The following is a 13,775-nucleotide window of genomic DNA, read 5'->3' as shown; positions in this document are numbered from 1 at the left end:
CTTGAACACTTGTATGTGTTCTTCCTAGTCTTGTTTCAATTATAGGTTAAGTTATTAGCTGAAAGTTAAGTAAATTGACTTTTTCTTTGACTTTCGATTATGACCATTTCGGTCAAGCCAATGATCAAATCAAACATGGCTACATGATCGTAATAAGGTATGTGATAATCCTCTATGAGGGCACCTCTTAGAGATCACGTTAAGTTGGTCAAATGACGAGTCAAAGTTGTAATAAAATAAAAGTCAAAACGCAGATTTCGTAAAATATGATTAAATGAACTTCTAAGCATCTAAACATTATTTTTAATATTATATCAGTTGGTATAACATATTAGGACATGTTAGATCATGTCCAACCCGTCGTTTCCTGCTTATATAAGTTAGCCGAATCGGGTCAAATTCCTTTTAAATCAGTTCTAATCAGAATGTGTTATTGTTTGACCCATATTATACGAGTTATAGTACTCGTAAGGGTACAAACTACATTTTATACGGTCTTCGCTTAATCTAGCGTACCGTATCAATTTTATTATTAATTAACCGGTCCACGTCATATGACTTGAATAACACTCGTTAATATTCTAACGGATCATAGTTCTGTTAGTTCCAGACTAAGGGCGTCTAGTAAATTGCAACCTTGTTAGTTGTTTTGACTTAAATGGTTGTGCTTATAAATATCTTTGGATGGTAAAGATTTAAGCTCAGGTAAATACTCTTAACCAATTTTTCCTATACTAGCTTGGGATACGATATATTATTACCGCTTGGTCGGGTATGGGATCAATGACCAATATGTCCAAAATCCAAATAACCCGTTTTAATCCGTTATGCTTGATAACTTAAACATTGAGGGGTTAATGCGACCGTGTCCTGGATATCCACGGCTCACCTAATTGCAAGTGGCCACAACCTAAGCACGGGTTGTAGGCATACACCTGAGAGATGCTAAAGCTATGATAAAATATTTTTCTTACCCAATATGTGGATAAAGTGGTGTGTCGGTTAAACATGTATCAGAGTTTAGTTCCGGGCCCCATATGTATTGACAAGCATGTAATACTGGTAACAATAGATATAGTTTGTCCCAAGTTATTTATGAAAATTGATATACCAAATGGTATATAAAATGATTTTGAAATATTTTCAAAATGTGTCGGTTAATTGTATTTACTAGTGAAAATTGACGTATTTTCAAAAGACTAAGTGCATGTTTGCAAAGTACGGAATAGGCTGGAAGCTGCCCGGTAATTGCTTATTGGAATTTTCGACTCCAAGAAAAAAGCCTAGTAGTCTTTTATGTAATCATTTGTTATTTGATCCGCCTGTGGATCTTTTAGTACACTTTCGTCTGTATATTATTTTTCTGAACTTTCGGACATTGTACTTTGTAATAATTATTTTATGCTTCTAAGACTTCCGTTGTGTCAATTGTGAATATCTATATCAATCGTCACACATAAACACCAAGTCCGGGTCCACCGGGAAATCAGGGTGTGACCAGTGGCGGACCCAGGAATTTTTCCATGGGGGTGCGGAACATTTTTAAAATTTTAGGCCCCTAGGTACATAAGTAAAAAAATCAGTTGTATCGAGTCGGGTCGGGTCATGTAAGACAAAAGAACATCAAACTAAATTTATATATTTGGCAAACACGTCAAAGTTTGTACAAACATAATTAAAACGTCGCCCTACGGGTTTTCATTTTTTGAAATCTATCCAAAACATCATCTAAAGCTACTTTCTTAAGCAAATCTTTCTTTATATAACATACACAACTATCACTTAAATTCTCATCCCCAATCCGATTACGCAAGTCGGTCTTCACATTCTTCATTGCCAAAAAACATCTTTCAACGGTTGCGGTTGCGACGGGTAATACGAGAACAAGCTTCAATAACCGATATACCAATGTAAAAGTTATGTGAATATTTCTTGAAACCATTAACCTTACAAGACTTGACAAACCATCCAAGTTGGCGAATTGTTTATCTTTTTTCACAAAATTAAAGTAGTTTCTGAGTTGAACCGGAAGCCTTCGTTTTTCCTCTTCATTGAAATCATATGGATACTTCTCGGCTAGCTTTAGTATATTTGGAATGTCAAATGTACTAAAATTATCACAAGGACTCAAACAACTCATACAAACAAGTAGTTCCGATGTTACCTCATTAAAACGGTTCCCAAATTCTTGTATTTGCAAATCAAGAACCACATTGAAGCAATCATACTCGTAATAATGTCGATTTGTGATGTTCGTCTTTCTTCTTGGCCACCTTGGGTTAACGTATTCATCATCCAATTTTTTCATCTCAAGTTCATACATGTCACAAAAGGAGTTAACCTTCTCCAAGAACTCATTAAAACCTTCCAACCTAAACTTTTCAAGTTGGTTTTTGGTAGAAGAAACCAATTTAACCGCATTCATCAAATCTTGCTCCTTTCTTTGAAGACAATGGGACAACGTATGTGTGATGTTTAGAATATGCTCCATCGAGTGTATGTAAAATACAAAGTCGTGTTTTTTCATATCCTCTAGAAGTCCGTCCGCTTGTCTACTACAAGGAAGAGTTTGACTCGTTTCTACTAACCATCCAAGAACTTCCATAATGTTTGGATATAAAGAAATTAAACGGGAAAGTGTCTTGTAATGGGAATTCCAACGTGTATCCCCGGGCCTTGAAAGTGTCATTTCTTGGTTCAACCCACTTCCGGTACAAAGTACGTCTTCCATTTTTTCCAATTGTCTTCTCTGGCTTTCACGAAGCATATCTTGTCGTTTAGAAGATGCACAAACGACATTTGTTACACATGTTATCGTTTCAAAAACTCTCCAAATTGGTGTGTGTTTGTGCGCCACCGCCACAACAACTAGTTGAAGTTGGTGTGCAAAGCAATGAATATAAAAGGCCGAAACATTTTACTTTAAGATTAGAGCCCTTAGGCCGTTAAACTCGCCCGACATGTTACTTGCCCCGTCATAGCCTTGGCCTCTAATCCTTTTCAAACTTAACCCATAACGTGCCAATATATCATCAATAGCCGTTTTGAGTGTTATTGCGCTTGTCTCTTTGACATGAACAAGCCCAATAAAACGCTCCTTAACAATCCCAACTTTATCAACAAAATGAATAACAACCGCCATTTGTTCTTTTTTTGATACATCACATGATTCATCTACTAATAAAGAAAAAACATCATCACCAAGTTCTTCTAAAATTTGTTTAATTACCTCTTGAGCATAACAATGTTTGATGTCCGCTTGAATTTTAGGACTTGTCATTTGGTTATTGGCGGGTGCATTCTCTAAGATAACGTTAGCAAGCTCTTCATTCATTTCACCCATGAGTTCAAAAAGCTATAAGAAATTCCCTTTATTTAATGAATCTTTTGATTCATCATGTCCACGAAACGCCAATCCGCTATTCAACAACCTTTCCCAAGCAAAGTAGAAGCACTAAGTCTAAGTCGGTATTCACGTTTCTCCTTAGGGGTCCTATTGTCCCATTGTGTGTGTACCGCTTGATTTTCATTAACTAAATCGGCACTCATTTGGAAACTTTTGTTGTGTAGACTATTAACTAAACCAACATGTTTTTTTAAGTGACACATGTACCTTTTTCCAATTGTTATACCCACCGCACACAAATGTGTCTCTACCATCTCCGAAGTGGCTCCTAAACAAATAGCAACATAAGCAAAACACGCGATCCGATTTTGAGCTATACTCTAACCATCCCTTATACTCATGTTTGTCATACCATTCTTCCTTAAATTTTCTTAACTCGTCACCTTGAAATTTTGTTTGTGGGAATTCGATACCTCTTGGTTGATACGGTCCTCTTAGTATATATGCCCTTCTAATCGCATCCCGTTGATTCACGTTATATGATTCTATCGCTTGCGATCATACGGATCCGAAGGAAGAGTATCCAAATCAATTAGTTCGGATGATGTATCCACTTTCCTCTTGAGAAATCGCGCCATAACGTCTCTACACATGGTTCCTATCACAATCAAATTGATCCATGACCATAGATTCATCGTTCCATAACCTTTTTGTTTAATTTTAACTTTCAACCATTCAAGCAATCAAGCCCTAGAATTGTTTAATCACCCCTAAAAATCATCTAAATAACATAATCATAAAAAAAAATCATCTAAGGCAGTAAATCATCAAGTAAAATCATCAAAAAAACCATCATAAAAATCATCTAAGGCAGTAAATCATCAAGTAAAATCATCAAAAAAAAACCACAAAACTTACCCTTTGATGATGTCGCTGCTGCCTGCTGGATTCTGGTCAATTTCCAACCGGAATTATGGAAGTCGCTGCTTTGTTGCTGCTGGAATTGCTGATGAAGTCGCTGGGCAGGAGGCAAAAAACTCAGGTCGTGGTATCGTAGAACAGAAACCGAAGGGCGGGAGGAAATTGAAGGGGTTTGGGCTAATTGTTAATTGTTTATTGTTGGGTAATAAGGGACTAGTGAGCTTATTGTTTATTGTTGGGTATTGGGTAATGGACTAATGAACTAATGGGTTAAGCTTTGGTTTGGGTTTGGGTTTGAGTAGTATAATGTATTAATATAGGTAGTTTTTTTTTATAAAAAAATCAGACTTTACTAAAAAATATTTATAATATAAATCCATAATATTTTTTACCCAAGGGGTGCGGACAAAAAGTTCCAAGGGTTGCGACCGAAAAATTCCAAGGGGTGCGGACGAAAAATTACAAGGGGTGCGGACGGGATTTTCTTCAGAAATTTACATAAATTTTTTTTTCTCGGGAGTGCGCCCGCCCACCTTGACATGGTGGTGGGTCCGCCCCTGGGACACTAATGAACTCTATTGTTTTGATCCAATAACATGTTGGCCTCTAGCCTAAACTAAAACATAATAAACACATAAAAGTCTGACCCAATAACTAATAACTGAAATAATAAATATCTTTAAATTTCGGATGGCTTGATTATAATCTTCATGGGAGTGGAAGACCTTTGACTGTAAATGAGAAGGAAGAGTTACGAAAATATATGGAGTTGTTATCAGATGTAACCCTTTTTTGATAATAAAGATAGGTGGACACGGTTGGGTGACTCGAATAGGTACTTCACCCTAAAATCTCTTAGACATCTAGCTACCAAGTAAGAGGATGCATTATGTTCTTTTAAACGGAATCATTAGCTCCCACGGACCTACATTTAACGGGTCGGGGTCTCTGGACCCCAATGTTTTTTAAAAATTTAATAGATCCGGTATATTAGATTTTATAAGGATCCTATAAATATAATTAGGTGGACACCCTAGAAAGAAAAATAAAGCTGGTGTAGTGGTAAACCTCCCTCTTTAATAACAAGAGATCATGGGTTCAATCCTTGTTTTTTCCTGTTTTTTTAAATCTAGTTCAAACCTTGCTATGGACCGACCCGAAGTGGTAACAGAGATTGCAGAAACGCAGAATAAGGTTCTGTTTGTTTTTTCTGTAGGAAAAGGTCTGCAGTCTGCGGACCACATCTGCAGGCATCTGCAGGAGAAGAGGTGGACCAAAGGTCTGCAGTCTGCAAGAAGAAGAGGGTTTGTTTTTTTTTTTTTATACATAAACCTCTTCACACACATTACACACACAACACACACCAGACATCTCTCTTTCTTCTTCAACTTCAAGAAACCCTAGTTCCTTTTTCACAAACTATAGCCAACACCCCCATACTCCCTCGTTCTCCATCTTCTCGGTCTGATGACCAGAGCCGAACACCGGCATCCGGCGGACCTCTCCGTCCGTTCGTCTCCACTAGCAGGTCATCGACACAATCACCCACTAGTTCCCCTTCGATTGACGACACTGAGCACCACCACCACCGTTCGGTGGTGGTGCGGCGGCGAAAATAAGCAGACTAGAAGTGAGAGAGAGGAGAACCAGAAGAAGAATGGAACGGCGGGGGTGGTGATTCGGTTTGACGGGATTCACGGTAACCGCCCCCTTCTATTTCTTTACCTTCTGTTTATGATGATGATGAGGGTTTTCGATTTAGGGTTTTTCCACAGATCGATGTTGATGATGATGAGGGTTGTCGATTTGGGGGTTTTGTTTGTGATGTTGATGATGATGTCGGAGGTGGTGGCGGAGTGGAGGTGGAGCAGAGGTGGTGGCGGAGTGGAGGGAGGTGGAGGTGGAGATGGTGGCGGAGGTGGAGGTGGAGCTGGAGATGGTGGCGGAGGTGGAGATGGTGGTGGCAGATTTGGAGGTGAAGAGGTCTGCGTGGTGAAGAGGTTCCAAGAAGACTTGGGTCCATGTCTGCTCCAAGAAGAGGTCTCGCAGACCTTTTTTAATGAAAGGTCTGCGAGAAAACAAACAAGCTGCAGACATCAAACGTCTGCGCGCGTCTGCGTCGCGCAGACATAAGTGGCCAGAAGTACTTCTGGCCAAAAAACAAACAACACTTCTGGTTAATTTTGGGCCCACTATATGAGGATTCCCTTGAATATTGATCGTCTCTTCACCTCCTGTCTAATATCATCCCTTGTTTGGCAGAAGTTAAGCATGCGGTGCCACATACCCCCATCTATGCCTTCTCCACGCAGGTTCTTTTGGAGATTCTTAACCAGATTCGATCCAATGGTTTTCCTAAGAAAATGTCCCACCAGGTTTTCCTCTTGACTAGGCTGCTCAAAGATATCATGGCAATTGGATTCTTACGGATTTAAAATCGCCCAAAGTTGCAAGCTCTGGACTAGGATTTGGAGAGATTTTAATTTTTCAAATTTAAATTTGTTAAGTTTGGGCGTTTCTTTGTACTCCTAGCTCCTGGCTGGTTTCCTTTTTTACCTTTGTTTAAAATTTGGCCGCCTATAAAAAAAATTAACTCACCCTCTTTGATACGTGAAAGAGGGATAAAGATTACCAAGCCAAACATGGAAGCAATGAATCGAGTGTGTATAAACAGTTGGCCGGCTTATGCTTAGTAGTATTGTCATGACACAAAAGGGGATATTGTTGATGTACAATGTCATATAAACCAATACACCCCTCTTATATCTTTTTGACGTCAATTTAAAATTCATAATTTCAGACACTAATAATTAAGTAGTTCAACACCCATACTTCCTAGGGTGACCGACGCTATTATAAAAATCATATTACAAACATAATTCCACAAATGCATGTTACAATTTCATAGGATATATAAAGTCTAATTCATTTCATTAAGTATTTTTGAACTCTTGAGACTCTTTCATGTCTTCAAGAATAGCCTTCTAACTTGTTGTCTAGAAAAAAAAAATAACAGGACTTAGTGTAGAAGAAAAAAAATCATCATATTTTGATAGTCTATCCTCCAAAGCTCCAGAAGTCATAAGCATAATTAAGTCGCACCAAAATATCAAAAGGATTTAAAAATGTTGAATAGAAGCATAGCGGTTGATGCCATGGTGGAATCATGGATTGATTGTGCAAAGGTTCGGTAGCAATAGAACTAGAAGAACAATCCGTGTTTGCTTTAGGAATTGGAGTTGAAAGCCCGAGTTAAAGAAGCCTTGATTCCACCACTGCGAGACATAGTGGCATCTCATCGAGGCAAAAGTTGGGAAATGGTTGCCATATCAACTGAATAGACTTTTCCGTTGGCTTTATTTTTCTTTTCTTCCTCGTATTTATTTGTTGAAAAAGCAGGCCGCCTTGGCATAGGCAGATTTTGATATTCATTCCTTAACATGGCTGAAACTTCCAACATTGATGGCCTATGTGTCCATTTTTCTTCAACACATAGCAGGGCCACTTGGATGCATCTACTTAATTTATACGTTGAAGATTCATCATCCAATGAAGAATCTATAAACTCCATTCCTCTGCCTTCTTTACAAAGAACATATGCCTATAATTGTTCATGGACAATTGTCAAAGTTGAAGCATCTAATTTGTGCAAAGAACAGAAAAAAAAAAAAACGTACGTATTCTAGGAGATTGAGGTTTTGATGTGGTCCATAGACGTTGTAATTCTTCTTCCCACTTATGATCTGCAGAAGGAGAACTCCAAAGCTGTAAACATCATATTTTCTAGAGTATAAACCTTGTTTTATATACTCGGGAGGAACACATCCACTGCATTGGTCCAAGGAAATACTTAGAAAGTGTCTAAAGAATAGTGATCTATTATATTACTGAAAATCAATGAACTGAAAATCAAAAGTATTTGGATTGATGATTCCAACTTATGAGCATACTTACTAGGTTCCAACAATCCGGTCGGTATTCGCTTCTATTTCATTGCTCTCAAAGCTTTTTGCTATACCAAAATCTGATATTTTAGGCTTCATATTAGCATCAAGTAAAATGTTGCTTGCTTTCAAGTCTCTGTGAACTATTGTTAGTCTCGAGTATTCTTGGAGATATAAAAGTCCTTGGATTATTCCTTCAATTATTTCAACCCATTTCTCCCAGTTCAACATCGACCTTCTACTTGGATCTACACAAGTAATTTATGGTAAACCAAAATGTGGGATCATGTAATTGATTCAATATTAAGAATATATAAGACTAGTCACCAAAGAGGTAGAGGTCCAAGCTTTTGTTTGGCATGTATTCATAGATCAACATCTTTTCTTCCCTTTCAGTGCAGAACCCCAAGAGTTTTACTAGATTCACATGTTGTAGTTTTGTTGCAAATGTAACCTCGTTCTTGAACTCCTTGACTCCTTGTTTAGAACTACGCGAAAGTCTTTTTACCGCTATTTCTTGTTCATTTGACAATTTTCCCTGGTGAAACCACAAGATTAAAGTTGTACATCTTAGCTGTAGGATCAAACAAGAAGCATATATAACCATGGAAAAATAATCAGAACCATGTTATAGTCATGACCTATATTCAATCCGTTAGTCTGTATAACTTGTAGTCATTCCTAGTGGATGAAGCCATTTCTAGCTATGTTGCTGAGTTACTTCATATATTCTTGGGAAACTATTGATTTGCAATATACATCTAAATATGTTGATATACATTTTTTACCCTGATAACTCGATCATTAGTCCCCATGCTTCCCCATGTCATCGAACGATAATGTACTTATTTTTTTATAGACTTCTAACACTTGTGTTGATGTTGGTGAAGACTCATTTTTTATCATAATTGATATAAGATTACGGTACTAGTAAATTAAAAGAAATAAGTACCTTGTAGACGGGTCCATATCCACCCTCGCCAAGCTTATTTTCTTCTGAGAAGCTATTTGTTGCTTCCCTTATGTCTTCAAAGCTAAGTACTTGGTGGTTATGATCTGATGGTTTGCCACTATTCATCACCTGTTTCACTATTAAAGCAAATGGAATGGAATATATTATCCTTGTTAGAAGGGGAAGAGAATCATGAAAGAGGTGTACAAGTTAATACTGATATCAGGATTGGCAGGTAAGATAATTTGGAAGTCAAAGGCCTACCTTTAGATATGATCCTTTTTCTCAGGCAACAGATCATGCAGCCTAGGAGCAGGATAAAGAAAGTAATTGTGCACAAAGTAATCACCAATAATCGCTTGTGATGGTTGTAAGCATCTTCTTCTTGTGCTGCAAAATTTGTCATGGTAAGTGCATTCAATTTTCAAAATACTTGTGTGTGTGTGTGTGTGTGTGTATAGTAATTGGCCAAAATGATAACCAACTACAGAGCATGGCTGGAATTCTTCGGTGCAAGGTTGTTAAGCTTTCGTTTAAACACTTGGGATTACAGGTAGGAGCAAATATGAACTTGGTCAAAAACTGGAAGCCGGTAGTGGACGTATTTATGAAGAGGTTAGCAATGTGGAAAGCTAATACTTTGTCGTTTGGGGGAAAATTGACTTTAATCAAGTCAGTTCTAAATTCCCCGCAACTTATTACTTTTCATTCTATAAAGCGCCTCTTTCTGTAATCGATCAGCTGGAAAGGACTCGAAGAGAGTTTTTATGGGGTATTACTCTGGATCATTCGAAAATGAGCTGGGTGGCTTGGCAAAGGGTTATGGCTCCAAAAGACAGAGGCGGGTTGGGTATTGGGTCATTAAGGGATGCAAATCTTGCAATGCTAGCGAAATGGTGGTGGAGGTTCAAAAACGAAAGTTTTAAACTGTGGCGAAGGGTCATATGGTGTATACACTACAGCTCAAGAACATGGAACTTCATCCCAAGAAAGCTAAGCATGGGAGGAATTTGGAAGCAAGTTATAAGAACGGGTCAAGATATAGAAGAAAGCGGGTTAAGTTTGGAGTCCATTTTCAGAAGCATACCTGGAAGCAGACTGCAAGTCTCTTTTTGGAAGGATAGGTGGCTAGTAGACCAATCTTTATGCAATAGATTCCCAGACCTGTTTGTTTTGGAACAGGTCAAAAATGTTCCTCTTGCTGAACGGGTAACGGTTAATGAAGGTCTTGAAGGCATCAGGTACCAGTGGATTAGAAGTCCTAGCTCAGTCGATGAAATGGATCAGTTAGAGGAGCTCACATTGGTCTGATGCGGTTCAGCTCCGGATCAGGCATGGACAGGTGGGAGTGGGGGTTAGAGGGTATGCGGGCTGGAAGACGAGACTGCGGAACACTTGTTTGTGTCGTGTGTCTTTGCACAGTCCATTTGGGACTTTATTGGAAATTAGTGTTAAGGATGTATTGGATACCTGGAAACATGTTAGAGGATCCAAAAGATGGAAGAAAGTAATAAACGTGGTTATTCAAGTCACACTATGGAGTATATGGAGGAACCGGAATGATGTGGTTTTCAACCGTAAAGGCGGGTCAACTGAAGGCGTGAAAGAGGAGATAAAAGAGCTGGGCTATCTCTGGATAAAGAGTAAGTCGAAGGCACAAGATCTGTCATGGAGTCAGTGGTGTATGTTCGATTTACATAGTATGAAAATGTAATGTTTTCTTTTGTTTGGTGAACTCTGTATGCTGGTGATGGACTAACTTGTCTGTTGGTCCAAGATGAAATAAAAATTATATTGTTGGCCTTTCAAAAAAAAAAAAAAAAAGTAATTGGCCAAAATGGTTGTTAATCTATAAATTATGCTATAATCATTTTAATAAAAAATAGCATATGTTTTTCTAAAGGGTAAATTGTATGAAAATGTAATAAATTTTAATATAAAACCAACTAACTGAAGTTTACCCTTTTTGTAATTAATCCCTGATATCTGTATATATATAACCCTACTGGAATCACAATCAATATACAATTACAGTTCATGTTTTATCTATAATCATATTGAACACTGAAATTACTTATAAAAGAGGTTTAAAAGATTGAGCATAAAATGTAATTTTCTCACCTAATCTAATTTGGACTTACCGATAGCTTTTGAGAGTTCCCAGTTGTCGTCATTAGAAACATGCCATACGCTAACACCAAGAAGCCCCTTCTCTTTGGCATAAGCAACTTTTTTTCTGATACTTTCCACATCATCAAACACAATCCAAAATGAGCCAATTGCACAGTAGTTTACCACATATGTCGAATTACGCACTGAATTAACTCCGTAACTTCTCAAATACTGCTTGATATGCTTATAGCCCACTGTCCCATCATCCGTAATAGCCACACCTTTAGCCGGTGCACCGAAGCCATTATCCTTAGGGTCCACAAGGGTCCAGGCAAAGCCATGATATGACATGCCCAACACCAACTTGCTAGCCGGTAATCCTCTTTTGATCCATTCGTTTACACCATAATCCGTATTCACCGGGCTAGATGGATCATATAAGGCTGCATGGGCAGCCGTGAAATTATCGACCAAAGGTGTATGATAGGCGTATGCTTTAATGTGCACCCAATCAAAATTTTTGCTTACCAAGTCAACCGGGTAACTCTGTAAATCAAATTCAGGGGAGTAATGACCTCCCATGGTCAAGATCAGTTTTTCTTGATCCACCGCATGTCTCAACTCGTTAAATAAAATACCCAAGTTAGTCATGTTTCCCTTTGTACTTAACAAAGTAGTAATATAAAGATCAAGCCCTTCAAAGCCGTGATCCAGGGCCATTTTTATTGAAGACTCGATGAAAGTCTTTCGATAGGCCGGGTTGTTGATCATTGATAAAAACAAGGATGAGTTTTTGTTGGTTCCATAATATTCATTTTGTGTCCGTATTGATAAAAGTGGTTTAACCAATGGGTTGCTTTTCTTGACCGTGGATGCAAACGTGGATACATATGGCTCATCTGATGTTATTAAAATTAGCTCGTTGGTTGAGGGGTTGATGTAGGCGAAAGCACATATGAGGTGAGTGAAAAGAGCTGTGTTTATGTTGGGTATCGGGTATTCGCTCTGGGTGTACCAATAACCGGCTTTGATCCATGTTTGTGATGCTGAAGTTTTCCATAAAGATTGGGAGATGAAGAGGAATAGAAGAGGAAGGATGCTCATGAATTTGGAAAACAATTACAAGGCAATTTGTTAAGAATTTGTTTTTGTTTCCTCATCGAGTAGTTTTCTATATGTACTAAAAATCATGGCGCTTTTGTTAGGCTGTTCTCATTGGTGGTGACCCAAACATGGGTTGGGTTGATAACTTTTCTGTTGAAAAATGCAAAATGCAATAAATGGGCAACCAGGTCAGTCAACCTTGATTGCAATAGGTTGGTAATTTTCCATGCCACATGTCTTGAGGCAATTTGGTAATGATTTAGCAATCCTCGTGCTTTTCAGGGCCGTCTCTGAGTAATCGAGAGTCCTCATGAACCTTGTGTGAGTAGGAAAAATGGGTTTAGAAAAATAAGTGACAAAACGATAAATGGGCAAAAACTAAACACACTATTATTTTACTATTTTTTAGTTAGGTTTTAAATTTAACTAGTATTACGCACCACCGCATTGCGGCGGGGGCGAACACTAATGCCACACCACTGCCTGCAACCACCGACACTGAAGTTGCGGCGTGTTAATGCGAAGAAATTAAACCGAAACGTAAAATATAGAATAAAATAACTAAGTTGATCTAGGACTTGCGCGTTACGATAAACCCGCGTCTATTTTTTTCCGTTTGACAGGTTCATCGTAATCTATATATAATATATATCATTACCACTATACAAACCATTATGCATAAATTACAACAACCATTGCATCAATATGTTGCAAATTATATTTATACAAGATTTTGGCTAAATTAATTAGATTATTATAAATAATAATAATTTACACATAAAACAACACAACTTTAAATGGATCAAACCGATTGAATTTGGTAAGATAATGAAACCAATATTTAATTATGGTACAACCACTTAAGCACAATTTACAACCATACATGCATACAAAACATATTGAATTTGGTAAGATAATGAAACTATTATTTGATTTAGGTACAACAACTTAAGCTTAATTTACAACCATAAATTGCACACAAATGTTAAAAAATAATAGTATATAAATAAGGTACAACAACTTAAGCTCAATTTACAACTACAAATGCATACAAATGTTACAAAATAATAGTATATAAATTACGGCCTTTTGTTTAAAACACTGTTAAAACATATACAGTAATAATAATAATAATAATAATAATGAAATCTTTCGTTGATAAATATAGTGAAGATGTTGAGAAGTCTTCATCAAAATTTATGTCGCAATGTTCAGGAAAAAAATAAACAAAATTATGAATGCGTCAATTATTAGTGACTATCCACATTTCTAACTCACATGTCACATTTATGTTTGTATTAATGTTATAGCCTATATATAGTTGTTCATGTATTTTGTATGAGATATATCAATAAGAAATTCATCTCCCATTCTCTCGTTCTCTTCTATACATTGC

General features: G+C 37.4%; 2 protein-coding genes across 2 annotated transcripts; both read right to left on the bottom strand.

Moving 5' to 3' along the window:
* Positions 1-1,850: 1,850 nt before the first annotated feature.
* LOC110875486 lies at positions 1,851-2,731 on the bottom strand. The gene is made up of 2 exons (XM_022123683.1): positions 1,966-2,731; positions 1,851-1,888 (listed from the first exon to the last, which is right to left on the bottom strand). Exons 1-2 carry the CDS (start codon positions 2,729-2,731, stop codon positions 1,851-1,853), a joined length of 804 nt encoding a protein of 267 aa, XP_021979375.1.
* Positions 2,732-7,140: 4,409 nt separating this feature from the next.
* Positions 7,141-12,483, bottom strand: LOC110877408 (G-type lectin S-receptor-like serine/threonine-protein kinase At1g11330). The gene is made up of 7 exons (XM_022125544.2): positions 11,305-12,483; positions 9,428-9,553; positions 9,164-9,300; positions 8,539-8,749; positions 8,222-8,459; positions 7,945-8,095; positions 7,141-7,868 (listed from the first exon to the last, which is right to left on the bottom strand). Exons 1-7 carry the CDS (start codon positions 12,377-12,379, stop codon positions 7,563-7,565), a joined length of 2,244 nt encoding a protein of 747 aa, XP_021981236.1. The 5' UTR covers positions 12,380-12,483; the 3' UTR covers positions 7,141-7,562.
* Between the last annotated feature and the right edge of the window lie 1,292 nt (positions 12,484-13,775).

The sequence above is a fragment of the Helianthus annuus genome, chromosome 9 (assembly GCF_002127325.2).
Source record: "Helianthus annuus cultivar XRQ/B chromosome 9, HanXRQr2.0-SUNRISE, whole genome shotgun sequence".
Classification (NCBI taxonomy): Eukaryota; Viridiplantae; Streptophyta; class Magnoliopsida; order Asterales; family Asteraceae; genus Helianthus; species Helianthus annuus.
This window is presented reverse-complemented; position numbering and strand designations above follow the sequence as displayed.

What these genes read in the sequence shown, in the direction of transcription:
- LOC110875486 (XM_022123683.1), bottom strand. Translation starts at nt 2,731, where the DNA reads ATGGAAGACGTACTTTGTACCGGAAGTGGGTTGAACCAAGAAATGACA. An exon ending in ACAATTCGCCAACTTGGATG is followed by an intron (nt 1,889 to 1,965) that starts GTTTGTCAAGTC and finishes CGGTTATTGAAG; the next exon opens with CTTGTTCTCGTATTACCCGT.
- LOC110877408 (XM_022125544.2), bottom strand. Translation starts at nt 12,379, where the DNA reads ATGAGCATCCTTCCTCTTCTATTCCTCTTCATCTCCCAATCTTTATGG. An exon ending in GGAACTCTCAAAAGCTATCG is followed by an intron (nt 9,554 to 11,304) that starts GTAAGTCCAAAT and finishes CAAATTTTGCAG; the next exon opens with CACAAGAAGAAGATGCTTAC. An exon ending in CTTGGACCTCTACCTCTTTG is followed by an intron (nt 8,460 to 8,538) that starts GTGACTAGTCTT and finishes TTACTTGTGTAG; the next exon opens with ATCCAAGTAGAAGGTCGATG.